General features: G+C 43.9%; 2 protein-coding genes across 2 annotated transcripts in view; one reads left to right on the top strand and one right to left on the bottom strand.

The window, feature by feature from the left end:
* LOC105817817 (zinc finger protein 264) overlaps positions 1 to 3,458 on the bottom strand; it is a 20,847-nt gene extending 17,389 nt beyond the window's left edge. The window contains exons 1-2 of the mRNA XM_012653611.1: positions 3,140 to 3,458; positions 1,026 to 1,152 (exon numbers count right to left, since the gene is read on the bottom strand). Of these exons, the coding sequence (XP_012509065.1) occupies positions 1,026 to 1,152; positions 3,140 to 3,178 (166 nt within the window). The 5' untranslated portion in view covers positions 3,179 to 3,458. The remainder of the gene's footprint in view (positions 1 to 1,025; positions 1,153 to 3,139) is intronic.
* The window catches only part of DUXA (double homeobox A), a 30,110-nt gene continuing 19,112 nt past the window's right edge, over positions 3,316 to 14,313 (top strand). Inside the window, exons 1-2 of the mRNA XM_012653589.1 lie at positions 3,316 to 3,369; positions 3,611 to 3,779. Coding sequence (XP_012509043.1) covers positions 3,316 to 3,369; positions 3,611 to 3,779 — 223 coding nt within the window. The remainder of the gene's footprint in view (positions 3,370 to 3,610; positions 3,780 to 14,313) is intronic.

Genomic DNA, 14,313 nt, shown 5'->3' with positions numbered 1-14,313 from the left:
ATGCTGGTGTTTCTCGCCTTTGCCGCTCCTGACATTGCTTCGTTGAAGGCTGTCCTGTGCACTGTGGAACGTTTAGCAGCATCTCTGGACTCTACCCACCCAATGCCAGGACCACCCGCAGCCCAGAGGTGACAACACAAAGTGACTACAGACATTGCCAGTGTCTCCTGGGGGGCAAAACAGTCAACTGTTGAGAAGCACTGCTCTAAACCTCTCTCCCTTCACATTAGCAGAGGTCCTGTACTTAGGAAAGGAAATCATGAGGACGGCACACGAAAATAAAGAAGCCTCATGGTTGAGATTGTGTTGTTTGAAAAACAAACGCCTCCTGGGAGTCTGCCTGACTCGCCCCTTTCTTGGAGAACATCCCATCATGCCTGACCCTGTTAACTCAGCTGTGGAGGGAATACCTGAGCCACCCAGGCTCCCTCAGTCAGATTCTTCTCCGGAACTATAAAAAAGGGCCTCAGACAGGGGCCCATCTCTGCTGGGCACTGGGTGAGAATCCAGGAAAGTGTGGGCTTGGGATGGGGTGGCAGCACTTGCTGCCTCAGGATACCCCACAGAGACCAGAGAAATAGAGAAAAGGAATCTAGGGGTCAGAAAACAAGGCCTGGGGTGGCCACTCTTGCCCCAAACTCACTAAGGCAGAAAAAGCTATACTCAGTAGACAGTGAGATGAGCAGACCCAGGGAGAGAAGCCAGGACACAACTGTGGGGATTCTATTAATAGTTCCCCCATCACTGCCTTATTAAGGTGCAGCCGGAAATCCTACCTTTGGCTTCCGCAAAACACCCCACTGCCTTCTAACACTTTCTTCTCCTTTGGCCGCGAGCCAAGGAATACTGTTTCTTGCCCAAAGAGACACATGGAGACCAGATAGGAAGCGGTCAGTCCAGAAAGTGAGAAGTTGTGGGAAGGAGGCAAGGCAGGTTCTAGAGGCCTTCTTAACCAGCCAGGTGTGGAGGTAGAGGTTAGAAAGGAGGAGGCAGGTCCCGTGCATGGTGGAGGTGGAAGGCCTTACCCAGAGACACCAGGAGCCCACAGTTTTCCAGCATCACTTCCTGGTACAGGGTTCGCTGAGCCGGATCTAGCTGCCCCCATTCCTCTTTGGTGAAAGTCACGGCTACATCGTCAAAGGTCACAGACATCTGGAAAGTCAAATAGAGGTAGTACCATTGACCGCTGGGCTGTTGAATGTGATCAAGGGAAAATGTTGAGAGATCAAGGCCTGAATCACTAAGCACCTCCTAAGGGCCAAGCTCTGTGCTGAGCTCAAGGGAGAGGTGGATGGTGCTTTGGAAATAATACAGAGTAAGGGAAAGAAGCCTTGTATATGGGAACTATTATAGAACGACATAGGAAAATAGGAACAACTTGTGAACTGGGAGATGTAGACAATAAAGCCTCTAAGATATCAGGGGAATGAGGATATGATAATGACAAAAACAGCCATAATGGTAATAACAGCCGTGCTTGAGCTTCACTGGTTCAGCCAGGTGCCTGCCTCATGTCAAAGGCTTCATATCCTGTGTTAAAGTGACTAAAAGTCCCCAGTTCTCAAGTCAAACTCTTGTGGTCTGAATCTAAACCCAGTTGTGTCACCTCTCAAGCAGTTTATTTGTCTGAGCTTTGATGTCTGGATCAATAGAAGAGTCCCCACATCACCAATAACATTGGTGAGATTTAAAGAAAAATTAAGGCTGGGTGCAGTGACTCATGCCGGTTATGCTAGCACTCTGGAGGCCAAGGTGAGACGATTGCTTGAGGCCAGGAGTTCAAGACCAGCCTGAGTAAAATCGAGACCTGTCTCTACAAAAAATAGAGAAATCAGTCAAGCGTTGTGGTGTGAGCCTGTAGTCCCAGCTACTCGGGAGGCTGAGGCAAGAGGATCACTTGAGTCCAGGAGGTTTCAGGTTGCAGTGAGCTATGATGATGCCAATGCACTCTAGCCTGGGTGACAGAAAGAAACTTTGTCTCAAAAAAAAAAAAAGAAAGAAAGAAAAGAAAGAAAGAAACAAAGAAAGAAAGAAAGAAAAAAGAAGAAAAGAAAAGAAAGAAAGAAAGAAAGAAAAAGAAAAAAAAGAAAGAAAGGAAAATTGTTCAATGCTCTGTGTGTTCTGGAATTTTTATTAATCCTCCCACAGTCCCTGATATCAACACCATCATCTTCGTGTCACAGTGACTTGAGGCCAAAGCAGCTTTACCAACTCACCCGGAGTCACACATCCTACCACTAGAGGATCTGCACACAGACTAACTCTGGACCAGAGTCTAATAGTGTAACTCGACACTTTATCACCAAAATGAACCTGAAGTAATGAGGTTGTAAAGCATTCCTGTCATTTTTTGCTATTAAATCTATCTCGATTACCGCTGAAAACATATCTGTGCACACAGACAAAAGAAACTGAATCCTCATCACTGATCTCACAACAAAAGCACCGGAAGGGGTGGCATCTACCTGGGGAATGAGAGGGCCCACACCAGCTTCCCACACCCTCTGCACTCTACCTGGGCCTCTCAGGCCCTCAGGAAATTCCCCAATAAACTACTCGCTTCTTTTTTCTTTGCTGACTCCTGACTGCACTTGTCTCTGAGGATACTTTAGGGCCAGAGAACACAACTGGCTGTGGAGATGAAAATAAGGGCCTCTGACGGGTCTGTACTAGCTGAAGAGAAGGTGAAACACAGGAAAAGACCACGTGATCTTGCCCTCCCCGTCTCAGCAGCCAGAGGGAACCCTGGGAACCTCGCCGGTCCTCCTGGGCCTCCTTCAGCGGACAACATGCCTTGCCTCTGTCCACGTGCTTCTTCCTCTCGGAGGCCTGGAAGGCCCTGCCCTCCAAACCCTCCGATGCCCCGCTGGAACGAGGTCCGGTCGACCGGGGTGGGTGCTTGCATGATGCTTTTACGATGGCAGACTCCGAAGGAAGAATCATTCATTCTTTCCACAACTTACCGAGCTTCTTTCAGGTGCTAACACCCTTTAGGGCTGGGGATAAATTAACTAGCAAGCCAGCTCCACATCCCAAAACGAAAAACCGCAGAGAGAAATCCACCGGATACCTTGGCTGCCACCCCCTTCAAGCACCGTCTCCGCCCCGGCAGGGGAGCGGCAATTGTGAAGTCACTCACCTGCGTCCGCTCCGTCGGCGACGACACCGCCGCTGCCATCAAGGGACCCTGTGGGCCGCACAGGGCTGGGAGAGGCGAGCACCGGGGCGGCTCGGCCGACCCCCTCCGCGTGCCCTGCCCTGGCCGGGCGACCGCGGTTGACGGCCGCACTCGGGGCCGCTGTCTCCTTCGTGGAAATGGCGTACGAGGCCCAGGGCGCCGCCCTTGGCGACTGCAGGGCTGAAAGGCCGGTGAGGAGAGGCCGCGGCCCGGCGGGCGACCAGGGAACACCCCCGCCACACGGGGTCTGGCTCGTACAAAGGTGCGGCGGGAATCCCTATCCTTCTTCCCTACTCGGTCCTGACGACAAGCCTGGAACGGGGCTCCGACCCGGCTCCTCAGCAACTCAAGATCTCTCAGGACCAAGCGAAGGGAAAATGGCGTCAACAGCAAACCACCCAGAAGTCCCGCCCCCGCCCGAGGGGGCCGCAGGAAACGGCCGTCATTGGCCCAGCGCCCGCCGCTCGCACCATGCACAGCCTTCTGGGTAATGTAGTTTCCCACTATAGCTCGCGGCAGGAGGAGCGGCTGACCCTGCGGGTTTTCCTCCGTGTGGAACGCGCTGGAGGACCGAGCGTGGTCTCGGACCCGCCTCTTTACGGTGGGCACAGCTTGGGGGCTGGGGGTGCGGGAACCAAGTGGCAGGGAAATCGCCTAGGGAAATCGAGGCTCGGGAGGTAGGGACATTTCGTCGTGTCGGGGCTAGTTCTTCTTAGAAATGTCTCCTATCTCCTATCTAAACTTTTTGTATGAGTTTGTTTTTGTGTTCTTTTGTTTGAATTAAAAGAAAGAGGACAATATTTTCTGTAACTTATTATTACAGTACAGGGGTATTATTACTATTATTATTACATTGTATTATTATTACCACATATGAGCTATTGTAGTATTGTTGTTATTATTACCATATACGTGCTGTTCACCAGGGATCTGAATTACATACAAATCTGACCTAAAGATGTTCTCAGGAACGTATCTCGTCCCTAACCTGGGGATCACCTGTATACTTTACTTGTTTATTACAACTATTGTTTATTTTCTGTCTTCCCCGCTAAAATGTTAGCTCCATGAAGGCAAGGGCCATTGATTGTTTTGCTCACTGCTGTATTCTTAGTTTTGTAAACCCTAGTCTGGCACATAGCAGACACACTAGAGATATCTCCAAAGATCCAATGGAACCCTGGCTCACAATCTTGATGTTATTTAAAGCAATACAATTTTTAAAATTTTTATTTATTTATTTTGACCACAATATGAATGCATATGGCACAAAAACAAAATGGTATGACAAGTTAACCAGTGAGGACTTTATCCCCACCTGTACCCTGTCTCATACATAACTAAATTGAGTGGCTTTTCTACAACTAAAGACAAATATACATTAGTGTTTCTCCTTTTATTATCCAAAGGTAGCATAATATATTCACAATCCTTCACTTTATGTGTTATACTTAACACTAGATACTAGAGATATTTCCATACCAATATATAAAGGGTGTCCACATTGTTCTTTTTTGCTTGTTTTATTTTTTCCCTTCTTTTCACAAGTGTTGAACATTGTCCTTCAAAGATATAGGACTTTTAAATTTCTGAAAAAGGACTCTGCAAGATAAGATGGAGAAAAGACTCCCTATTTCTATGCATCTGCAAGGAAAGCAGATGTAGTCAGAAAAGTCCATTTCATCTAGATTACCTAATTTGTTCACATACAATTTTCATGGTATCCCTTGTAATACTTTTAAAAAATTTTTCTGTAAGGTTGGCAGTAATGTCCCCTATTTCATTCCCGATTTTAGTAATTTGAGTCTTCTCTCTTTTTTTCTTGGTCTAGCTTAATGTTTGTCAATTTTGTTGATCTTTTCAAAGAATCAATTTTATTTTCATTGATTTATTATTTTTCTATTCTCTATTTCATTATTTCCACTCTAATCTTTATTATTTTCATTATTATGCTTGCTTTGGGCTTAACTTGCTCTTCTTCTCCTATTTTCTTAAGGTGGGAGCTTAGGTAATTTGAGAACTTCTTTTAATTTTGGTGTTTACAGTTGTGTTTCCCACTGAGCCATACTTCCACTGCATGAGGTTTTTTTTGTATATTCATTTTCAGTAATCTCAGTGTTTTCCAATTTTTCTTGTGATTTCTTCTTTGACTCAGTTATGTTTGACTTTCATATATTTTCTAATTTCCCAAATGTCCATCTATTTTGTTTTTTTGTGTTTTTAAATTTTTTTTAATAGATGACGTCTTGCTATGTTGACCAGGCTGGTCTCAAACTCCTGGCCTCAAGTGATCCCCCTACCTTAGCTTCCTGAGTAGCTGGGATTAAAGGCATGAGCCACTGTACCTGGCCCTTCTATCTTTGATATCCAATTTCATTTCAGTGTGGTTTGAGAACATACTTTGTATGATTTTAATCCTTTTAAATTTATTGAGATTGTTTTATTGCTTAACACACATACGCTCTATCCTGGAGAATATTCTTTGTGCACTTGTGAAAAACATGTCTTCTGCTGTTGTATAGAGTGTTCTACGGATATCTTTTATGTCTTCATTTACAGCATTGTACAAGTCTTATATTTCCATGCTGATTCTTTTTTTATTGTTCTATACATTATATTTCCATAACATTAATGTCTTTCTAATAGATCAAAAGTAATATAAACTACATTGGAAAAATAACCTCATTTTCAGAGGTATACAAAAAATGAAATATAAAGATATTATCCAAAACTGTGCAGTGATCTAAATATACAATCTGGAAGATAAATCTAAACAAAGGGGTAGTCAGAATAGTATATTTATCACAATCCAGAAGAAAAAAGTTATGGTATTTGTGCATGTGCATATACAGTGCCATGTATGTTTGATTTACTGGAAAAATTCATAAAAATTATCGTGCACAGTGGCCACTGCTGTGGAGATGAGGAGGAGAGTTTTACTTTTAACATTAAACAAAATACAGTATTCACTCTTCATGTTTCACAACAAGCATGCATTATTTTTATTTACTGCAAAAATATGAGAAAATTTAAATAGCATATTACTAAGCCTAGCAATTCCTCCAGAAAAGACAATTTGGACAGTCTGGATCAGACCCAGTTATCACTTTTATAAGTGCTTTTTAAACATTCTTTTGCTCTATAAAATGACAATAATAAATAATATAACTTAGCTAAACACACAACTTTTAAAAATTTGATTTAAAAATCAAATAATACCTTATTCTATTATAAATGAGAAAAAGAAAGTAATTTCAACACAATATGTTTTTAAATAGGACAATCATCAAGAATATATACATTTGATGGCATAATGAAGTAGTTAGAAAACAAGAGCTAAAAACATACCAATAAAGCAGTATTGTACAGGTGTTTCAAATATCATGCACTGACTAGTGATATAATTTTTCTGAAATGGTGAACAATTGCTTGAAAATTCTTAACAAAACTGGTACATATTTTCTTAATTTATGTAGTGGCTTAACCACATCTGCAAAGTCCCTTTTGCCATATAAGGTGACATTCACAGGTTCTAGGGATTAGGACCTGCATATGTTTGGGGGCCATTATTTAGCCTACCACAAACAGATAAAGTTCTGTTTTGATCTGGGTGTTGGTAACAATAAAAATTTTCACTCTGTGAAAATTCATCAAGCTGTACAATTATGATTTGTGTTCCCTTCTGATTACAATAAAAAGTTTGTAAAACAGAAAGGAGTCCGGGCGTGGTGGCTCATGCCTGTAATCCTAGCACTCTGGGAGACTGAGGCGGGAGGATCGCCTGAGCTCAGGAGTTCAAGACTAGCCTAAGCAAGAGTGAGACCGTGTTTCTACTACAAATAGGAAAATTAGCTGGGTGTGGTGGTGCATGCCTATAGTTCCAGCTACTTGGGAGGCTGAGGCAGGAGCATCACTTGAGCCCAGGAGTTTGAGGTTGCTGTGAGCTGTGAGCTATGATGATGCCACAGCACTCTAGCCCAGACAGCAGAGTGAGACTCTGTCTCAAAAAAAAAAAAAAAAAAAAAAAGGGAGGGAGGGAGGAGGGAAGGAAGGAAGGGGCCACTGCGAAGTCAAAAGAAGAGTATGTTTCAAGGAAGAAGTAATAATCAACTCTGAAATGCTGCAAATAAAATGAGAGTTAAGAGCTAACCGCTGGAATTAGCAACATAGGGTTCACTTTTACAGAGGCAGTTTGTCTGTCGTGGTAGAGGTGAATGCCTGATTGGATTTGAACGTAAGAAAGAATAGGAGGAGAGGAATTAGAGACAGCAATTAAAGACAAGCAAGGAAAGAAATGGAACAGTGTCTAGTAAGGAGAGTCAGGTGTTTTGTGTTAGTTTTAATGACAGCATATTTGAATGCTGACGGGAATAATCTAGTAAAAAATATGATCCACTAGATCGTATGGTGAGAACATATGTATGAGAAGAAAGAAGTTGATAGCTCAGAAAAATTTTTAAATATTTTGTATTAATACAAGATAGTAAGACGTTATGAAGTTGGATTTAAGTTGTATTATTGTGAACTCATAACCTTTCAGAAATATACGTTTTCTTACTCTGTCATTAATTAATAGTAACAATACAAAAAAATAAGACAAGGTAGTACAGGCTTTACAACATCATACAAAACCCATTCCCACATGGAACCACGAGTTATGCAAGTCCATCATCCAAATTTTATGTGTAAAATTTGTATGTATAATGATAGTGTTACTACCAGAGAGCTAGGGTAGTGTGAAAAGGAAAAAAAGCCAACTGTTTTTGAAAACAGATCTCACTGTTCAAGCTGTGACAATCCGAGCATTAAGGAAAGCAAAATTCTGGAAAAAATAATATTCTGATGAAAATATATCCAATTATTTTCTTACAAAATAATATGTTGATCAAGATTTGGTCAACATCTGAATTCCATTAATCAAGTCTAGCAGTAAGGAGGTGAGGGGGCAAAGTCTCTTTAGCTAGGAATTAAAAATAGGGAAACATGATATAATAAATTTTTATAAAAGTTAAAGAAAAAAATAAAATGATTAAAGGTGAAATGTGAGGCAATAACTTTTTTTTTTTGAGACAGGGTCTCGCTCTGTCACCTAGCTAGAGTGCAGTGGCATCATCATAACCCACTGCAATGTCAAACTCCTGGGCTCAAGTGATCCTCCTGCCTCAGCCTCCCAACTAGCTGGGACTACAGGTGTGCGCCACCACACTCAGCTAATTTTTCTATTTTGGGTAGAGATGGGGTCTTGCTCTTGCTCAGGCTAGGTGGTAACTTAAGAGAAGATGTGGCCTTGGAATATTCTGTCATTATGATCACCATAATGGCGGCAGTGTATATTGTTTCAAGCACTTTGCATTTAAGAAATTATCTAATACTCACAATAACCCTAAGAGATAAGTGCTATTAATTAGCTCAACTATGTAGATAACAAAAGTGAGACACAGAAAGGTTAAGGAGGTCACACAACCAGTAGCAAAAAGAGGAGGGATTTGATTCAGGAGGTCCCACCCCCCAGTCCACCATCATGATTACCACATGATGTTGCTTGAGTGGAGGCACTAAGCCCAGTGAAAGTGGGCTTGTGTTAAATCATCCCATATCCAGTGTCCACCTCCGGACTTTCTGGCTGATAATGTAAATTTGTATCTTTAGTTACCTTGGTTGGGCAAGTAAACTTGGTTACTGTTTACTCATTGTGAAGTTAATACAAGATCAAGTCCTTCAATGGCTGAATAAACACAATGTGGTACATACCTACAATGGAATGCTACTTAGCAATAGAAGGAACTATTAATTCAGCAGCAACTTGTATGGATAATAAGGGCACTATGCTGAATTGAGAAAGCTAATCTCATAAGGTCGTATACTGTATTGATTCTATTTACATAACATTTGACAAAAATGACAAAAGTATAGATATGAAGAACAGATCAGTGGTTTTGTTTAGGAAAAGGGGAGATGGCATGACTCTAAAGGAGTAGCACCTGGGAGTTCCTTTATCGTAACAGATCATTTTTATACCTTGATTGTGGTGGTGGTGGTAATCTATACATGTGATAAAATACCATGGAGTTATGTAGAAATACATACAAAATCAAAAATAAGTGCATGCAAAAACATGAAATGCAAGTGGGGGCTGTATTCCAGTTAGTTTTATTGTGTCAATGTTAATTTCCTGGGTTTGATACAAAGTAACCATTGAGGGAAGCTGGGTGATGGGTACAGGGATCTTCTTTGTACTATTTAACTGTTTATAAGTATGTAATTATTTCTAAAAAAATTTAAAAAATAAAAAAACCATTACTTTTGTATTTTACAGATATAGTGCTTTGTGTAAATTTAAGATGTCAAAGGCTTAAGATAATCTGATTTAAGTCTGTAAGTCTTACTAGCTTTATAACAGTAGCTCAACAGCTTAAGATATTAGGCTGTAAGTCTGTCATGTTAGACCTTTGAAGGGTTAAGAGAACCTACTGCCCTAATTTGTGCTTTTGATTAGATAATGGCATAACCAGTTTAATCTCTGAGACAGTGGGTGGTGCTTGTGGGTGAGAATCAACCACACCCTGTATGATTGAGTCAGTAAATGCTGTAAAGGGCGTGCAAATTGACCTCCCTGTCAGTAGGTGGTGCTTGCTAGAAGGAACAAGCTGCATTGTTGTTTTGGGTCCTGTGGCCAGCTCTAGTCCCTTCAGAGAAGCACTAGATTACCCCAGGTGGTGGGTGGGGTCCTGGAACTTCCGGTGAGTCCCTATTCTCTGCCATAGCAGAGGTGGATGGGGAAGTGTGGCTGGGTAGAGCTTGCCCTCAGGCTCCACCAAAGCTGGCAAGGTATCTAATAATACTTCAGGGGTCAAAAGTCTACTCCCAGCTTCTAGGCAAAGCCACCAGGGAGAGGCTGTAGTGGCCTCACCCAATCACAGATCTCCTCTCCTTGACCCCAAGCAATGCGATTGAGACTTGGGGATATGGGATCTGTCCTGTGGGCCTGTCCCTGGGTCCCTGAAGATCAATCCCTGACTGTGCCAGGGAGAAACACACTGGTCCCAAGTTGCCCATGGAGTGCCCAAACAGGTTCAATGTCCCTCCACCTTGGGGCGTGCCCTGCACTGATGGAGTCGCTGGGCAAGTGGCACCAGGGAGGGCTAGTGGGCAGGGACCCGTCAGTCTACTGCAGGACCCCTACAGGAAAGGTCTGAGCCCCATTCTCTGTGGAAGCCTCAGGGTGATGGCTCTATTGTCTCTCTTGGCAGCCCCACGCTGGGGAGGGGAAGGGGAGAAAAAGAGTCTGGAAAGGTTTGAGCCCCACTCTCTGTGGAAGGCCTGGTGTGGTGGATGTACCAACAGAGAGGAGAAGCAGTTCCTGCGATCCCTGGTTCAATAGTCTCTCAGGAGCCATGGGAGGGGCAAGGGAAGGGCAGGGAAAGAGTCTGAGTGGAAGAAAGCGAGCACCCTGATCATCTTTGTCCCTCTTTCCAGAAGGCAGCCCACCCAGAATGTCCAGACTTGGGATCACACAGATCTGCCGGGACCCACCTGCTCCCTGTGGCTCCCGCAGTCTGGGGTGGAGTTGGGAAACGTCTGTGTGGGAATGAGCAAGATGAAAACTGAGGGTCTGAGGCCCCCTGGAGAGCACAAAGGTGCATAGCAGGTGGAGAAGAAATATAGTGCCTGCTGTCTCAGCTCACGTCTGTGGTGATCCTGAGGGCATCAGCTGCCTGGTGCTTCATCCTCACAAAGCTTCCAATTCACTGGTGGTGGCAGCTTTTGGGCTTGTGAGGGTAGAAGAGCTCTCTAGCAGCTCGGGAGCCCACTGACTACCAGAGATGTGGGGGAGGGAGAAGTAAGCCTCTCTACCTACCCTTATCCCTGGACTCCAAGCCTCTCGGGAGTTGATCTCTGCCAATATCCTGCTCCTTCATATTCTACTCCTAATTCTGGGGGCTAAAAGTCCAAGATCGAGGTGCCAGCAGGGGTGGTTTCTTCTGAACCTCTCTCCTAGGCTTGCAGATGGCTGCCTTCCTCACCCAGGTTTAATGAGGCTCTCACACCCTTCTGCCAGGACTAGAAAACTGGTTAAATCTAAGACCTATGGATTGTACCAATGTCAATTTCTTGCTTTTAACATTGTACTATTTAATGATGTTACCATTCTGGGAAGCTGGATGAAAGATACACAGGGCTCTGTACCATTTTTATAACTTCTGCAACTCTATAATTATTACAAAATCTAAAAGTGCAAATAAAAGCAGGTACTATTTTAATTTCCAAATGTTTATAAAAATATACTATTAGAGATAGGAAAAAATAAAGTGTTTTTCCTACTCTCTCACACAATCACTCAACATTCCACTTCTGACACAAAATCTGAAGGAAAAACAGACTTTTTTTCTCTCTACTCACTCAACACAGAACACTTCTGTGATGAGATGTGTTGGGGATTTCTCAAATGCGCTAAACAATTCTCCAGTGGACACCAACTGGGTTTCCTACAATTCAAATCTGGTACTATTTACCTGAAGACAGTGTCAGATCCCACAGGTTGAGGGCTCAGCCCCATGAGACTTCCCTCCTCTTCAGATGCCAATAACAAGCTCCAGGTTGTGACCTAAGCTTCTGACCCACTAGCTATAAATTAGGGTTCCCATGACCCTCTCCTAGTGTTTGATTTGCTAGCATGGCTCACAGAACACAGGGAAACACTCTGTGTACATTTACTGCTTTTTAAAAAAATAAAGGATATTCCAAAGGATATAAGTGAACAGCCACATGTAAGAGATGCATAGGGCAAAATATTTGAGAAGGCATGAAGCTTCCATGCCCTCTCCAGGCACACTCCATGTGTTCACAACCTGGAAACTCATCAAATATCATCCAAGAGTTTCACAGAGCTTGATCTCTAGCCACCTCCCCACACACACACCCATTCATGGAAGTCAGTGGGTGGGCCTGAAAGTTCCAACACACTAATCACTAGATCTTTCTGGTACTATTCCCATCCTGAGGCTATCTAGGGACCCCACCTTAAGCTATCTTATTAGCATAAACTCAGATGTGATCAAAAAGGCTCATTATGAGTATCAAGACTCTAACACTCAGGAAATTCCAATGGCTTTAGGAGCTCTATGATAAGAACCAGAAAGCCAAGCCCACTTCAGTTTGGAGAGGTGATCACCTAGATAACGTGAGCATCAATACAATGGCAGAAATGGAATATAATACATCAGATAAAACAAGGATTCTTCAGTCCATGTGGCTTCTAAAAGAATTAACTAATTTAAAAAGAAAGGGGGGGGACTTCTTTATAGAAACAATAGAAATAGAATTTCCACTGTGATCACAGGTTCAGGAAAAAAATCATCAATGGAACCAATGGGTGAAGGGTGGTGGGGGAACTGAATATTATTCACATTTCCCAAAGGATTGCCCCATATTAATTACAAAATTTATTAATTACAAAAGAGAAAGAGTGGGGAGATCTAGCAGATAATATCTCAACCTAGTATTCAAAGTTCAAATCTCCCAAATGTGTCAAACTGTATATTCAGGTGCTCCCTCAAAGGACACATCACTACTGTGGGGATCCTGCCACAAATGCATAACCCAAATCAAATGAGGAAACATTGGACAATCCAAATTAAGGGATACACACACACACACACACACACACACACACACACACACACACACATAGAGAAGAGATGAAAGCAAATGTGGTCAACTGTATATAACTGGAGGTTCTGGGGAAAATAAAGGTATGTTCGTTGAATTATAGCTGAAACTTTGGGGAAAGTATACATTTTTCAAAATAAAACCATGGCCCAAAAAACTCCAATTTACTGAATGCCTGACCTTGGGCAAATTACTTATCTTCCTGGGCCTCACATGTTAAAAATATAAGGATAAAATTGGTACCTACCCCACTCAATTGTAACAAACTCGAAATGAAAATGTGTAGTTAATAACTTAGTTCACAGCTCAATAAATGTTAGGTATTTGGAATAAACTAATGGGAAGCTATATGCAATCTCTACTTAGCCCGTTTATCATGAAGATGAAAATTTTATGGAAATACTAACATGTTTGATCACAGGGGGTTCCCCAGACCCTACCTGGGGCTATTTTGCTCTCCAAGGGTTTTGGATAAGGTTTGGGTGTATGTTCCATTAATTATTACCCTTGAGACATCTACGTTGTATAAACCTCATTCAGTATCAAGAAAGATCTAAGGATGTAGGGAAGAAGGGATTAGATAGGAGGGTATGTGGGAAGGTGGTCCAGTGATGTGCAGAGTTTACTGGAATTTCCTAACTGCGGCTGCTGACAATGATCCTCCTCTCAAATCTTGCCTTCTCCTTTATCCCGGGGATACCATCTTCTCCAATCTTGTGTTATCCTTACTGGCTCAACCAACATTTGGGTCAAAGCCTCCAACATTACACAGTTGTTCATGCTCTCGGAGGTGGAGACACCACTGAAATGATCCTTCGTTTGGGCAACAGGGTCAAGGACAGGATTAGGCCCAAAGGCCCTGAGATACCTCCCGGGGCGCAGCGGGGCTCAAGGAAAAGGCGGCTCCTCCCCAGACAGCCTCCTGCACAGACGACCGCACAGACGTCACGGTTTTTCCCCGGAGTGGGCCCTAAGAGTAGGGATACCTGGAGACGTCAGCCACAGGCTCGGAGCTCCGTGATTCCCGGCGAGAGACGCGCGTAACCGTCGAGGTGAGAGGAAAGGGCAGAACCAGATCCACGCGGCCACCGCCCCCCTCAAGCCACTGGACGCCGGCTGGGCGGGAACCCCCGCCGCGGGTCTCGGGCCACCCCCGCGGGTCACAGCGGTGGGAGGGGGACCCCGAAGTCTGCGCTCCCCAAGCCCAAGGACTCCCCACCTCGCCCGGGCATCTCACTAACGCCCCGGCCCTTGAGCTGCGCGGAGAGGAAGACTCTGGCCCCGCGCACGCCGCGCCGGCGCACGCGCCTTGTGGCGAGGTTCGCCCTCGCCTGCGCTGAAGCTGGAAAAATGGCGTACGCGGCAGCGCAGAGCGCGTGCGCGTCAAACCCTCCCGGGCGACCGGCTCCCACTTCCGGTGGAGACACCAGTTCCGGTGGAACTGCACGCGCACGGAATTAAATCTA

Source organism: Propithecus coquereli, unplaced genomic scaffold, assembly GCF_000956105.1.
Source record: "Propithecus coquereli isolate 6110/MARCELLA unplaced genomic scaffold, Pcoq_1.0 Scaffold425, whole genome shotgun sequence".
NCBI lineage: Eukaryota > Metazoa > Chordata > Mammalia > Primates > Indriidae > Propithecus > Propithecus coquereli.
This window is presented reverse-complemented; position numbering and strand designations above follow the sequence as displayed.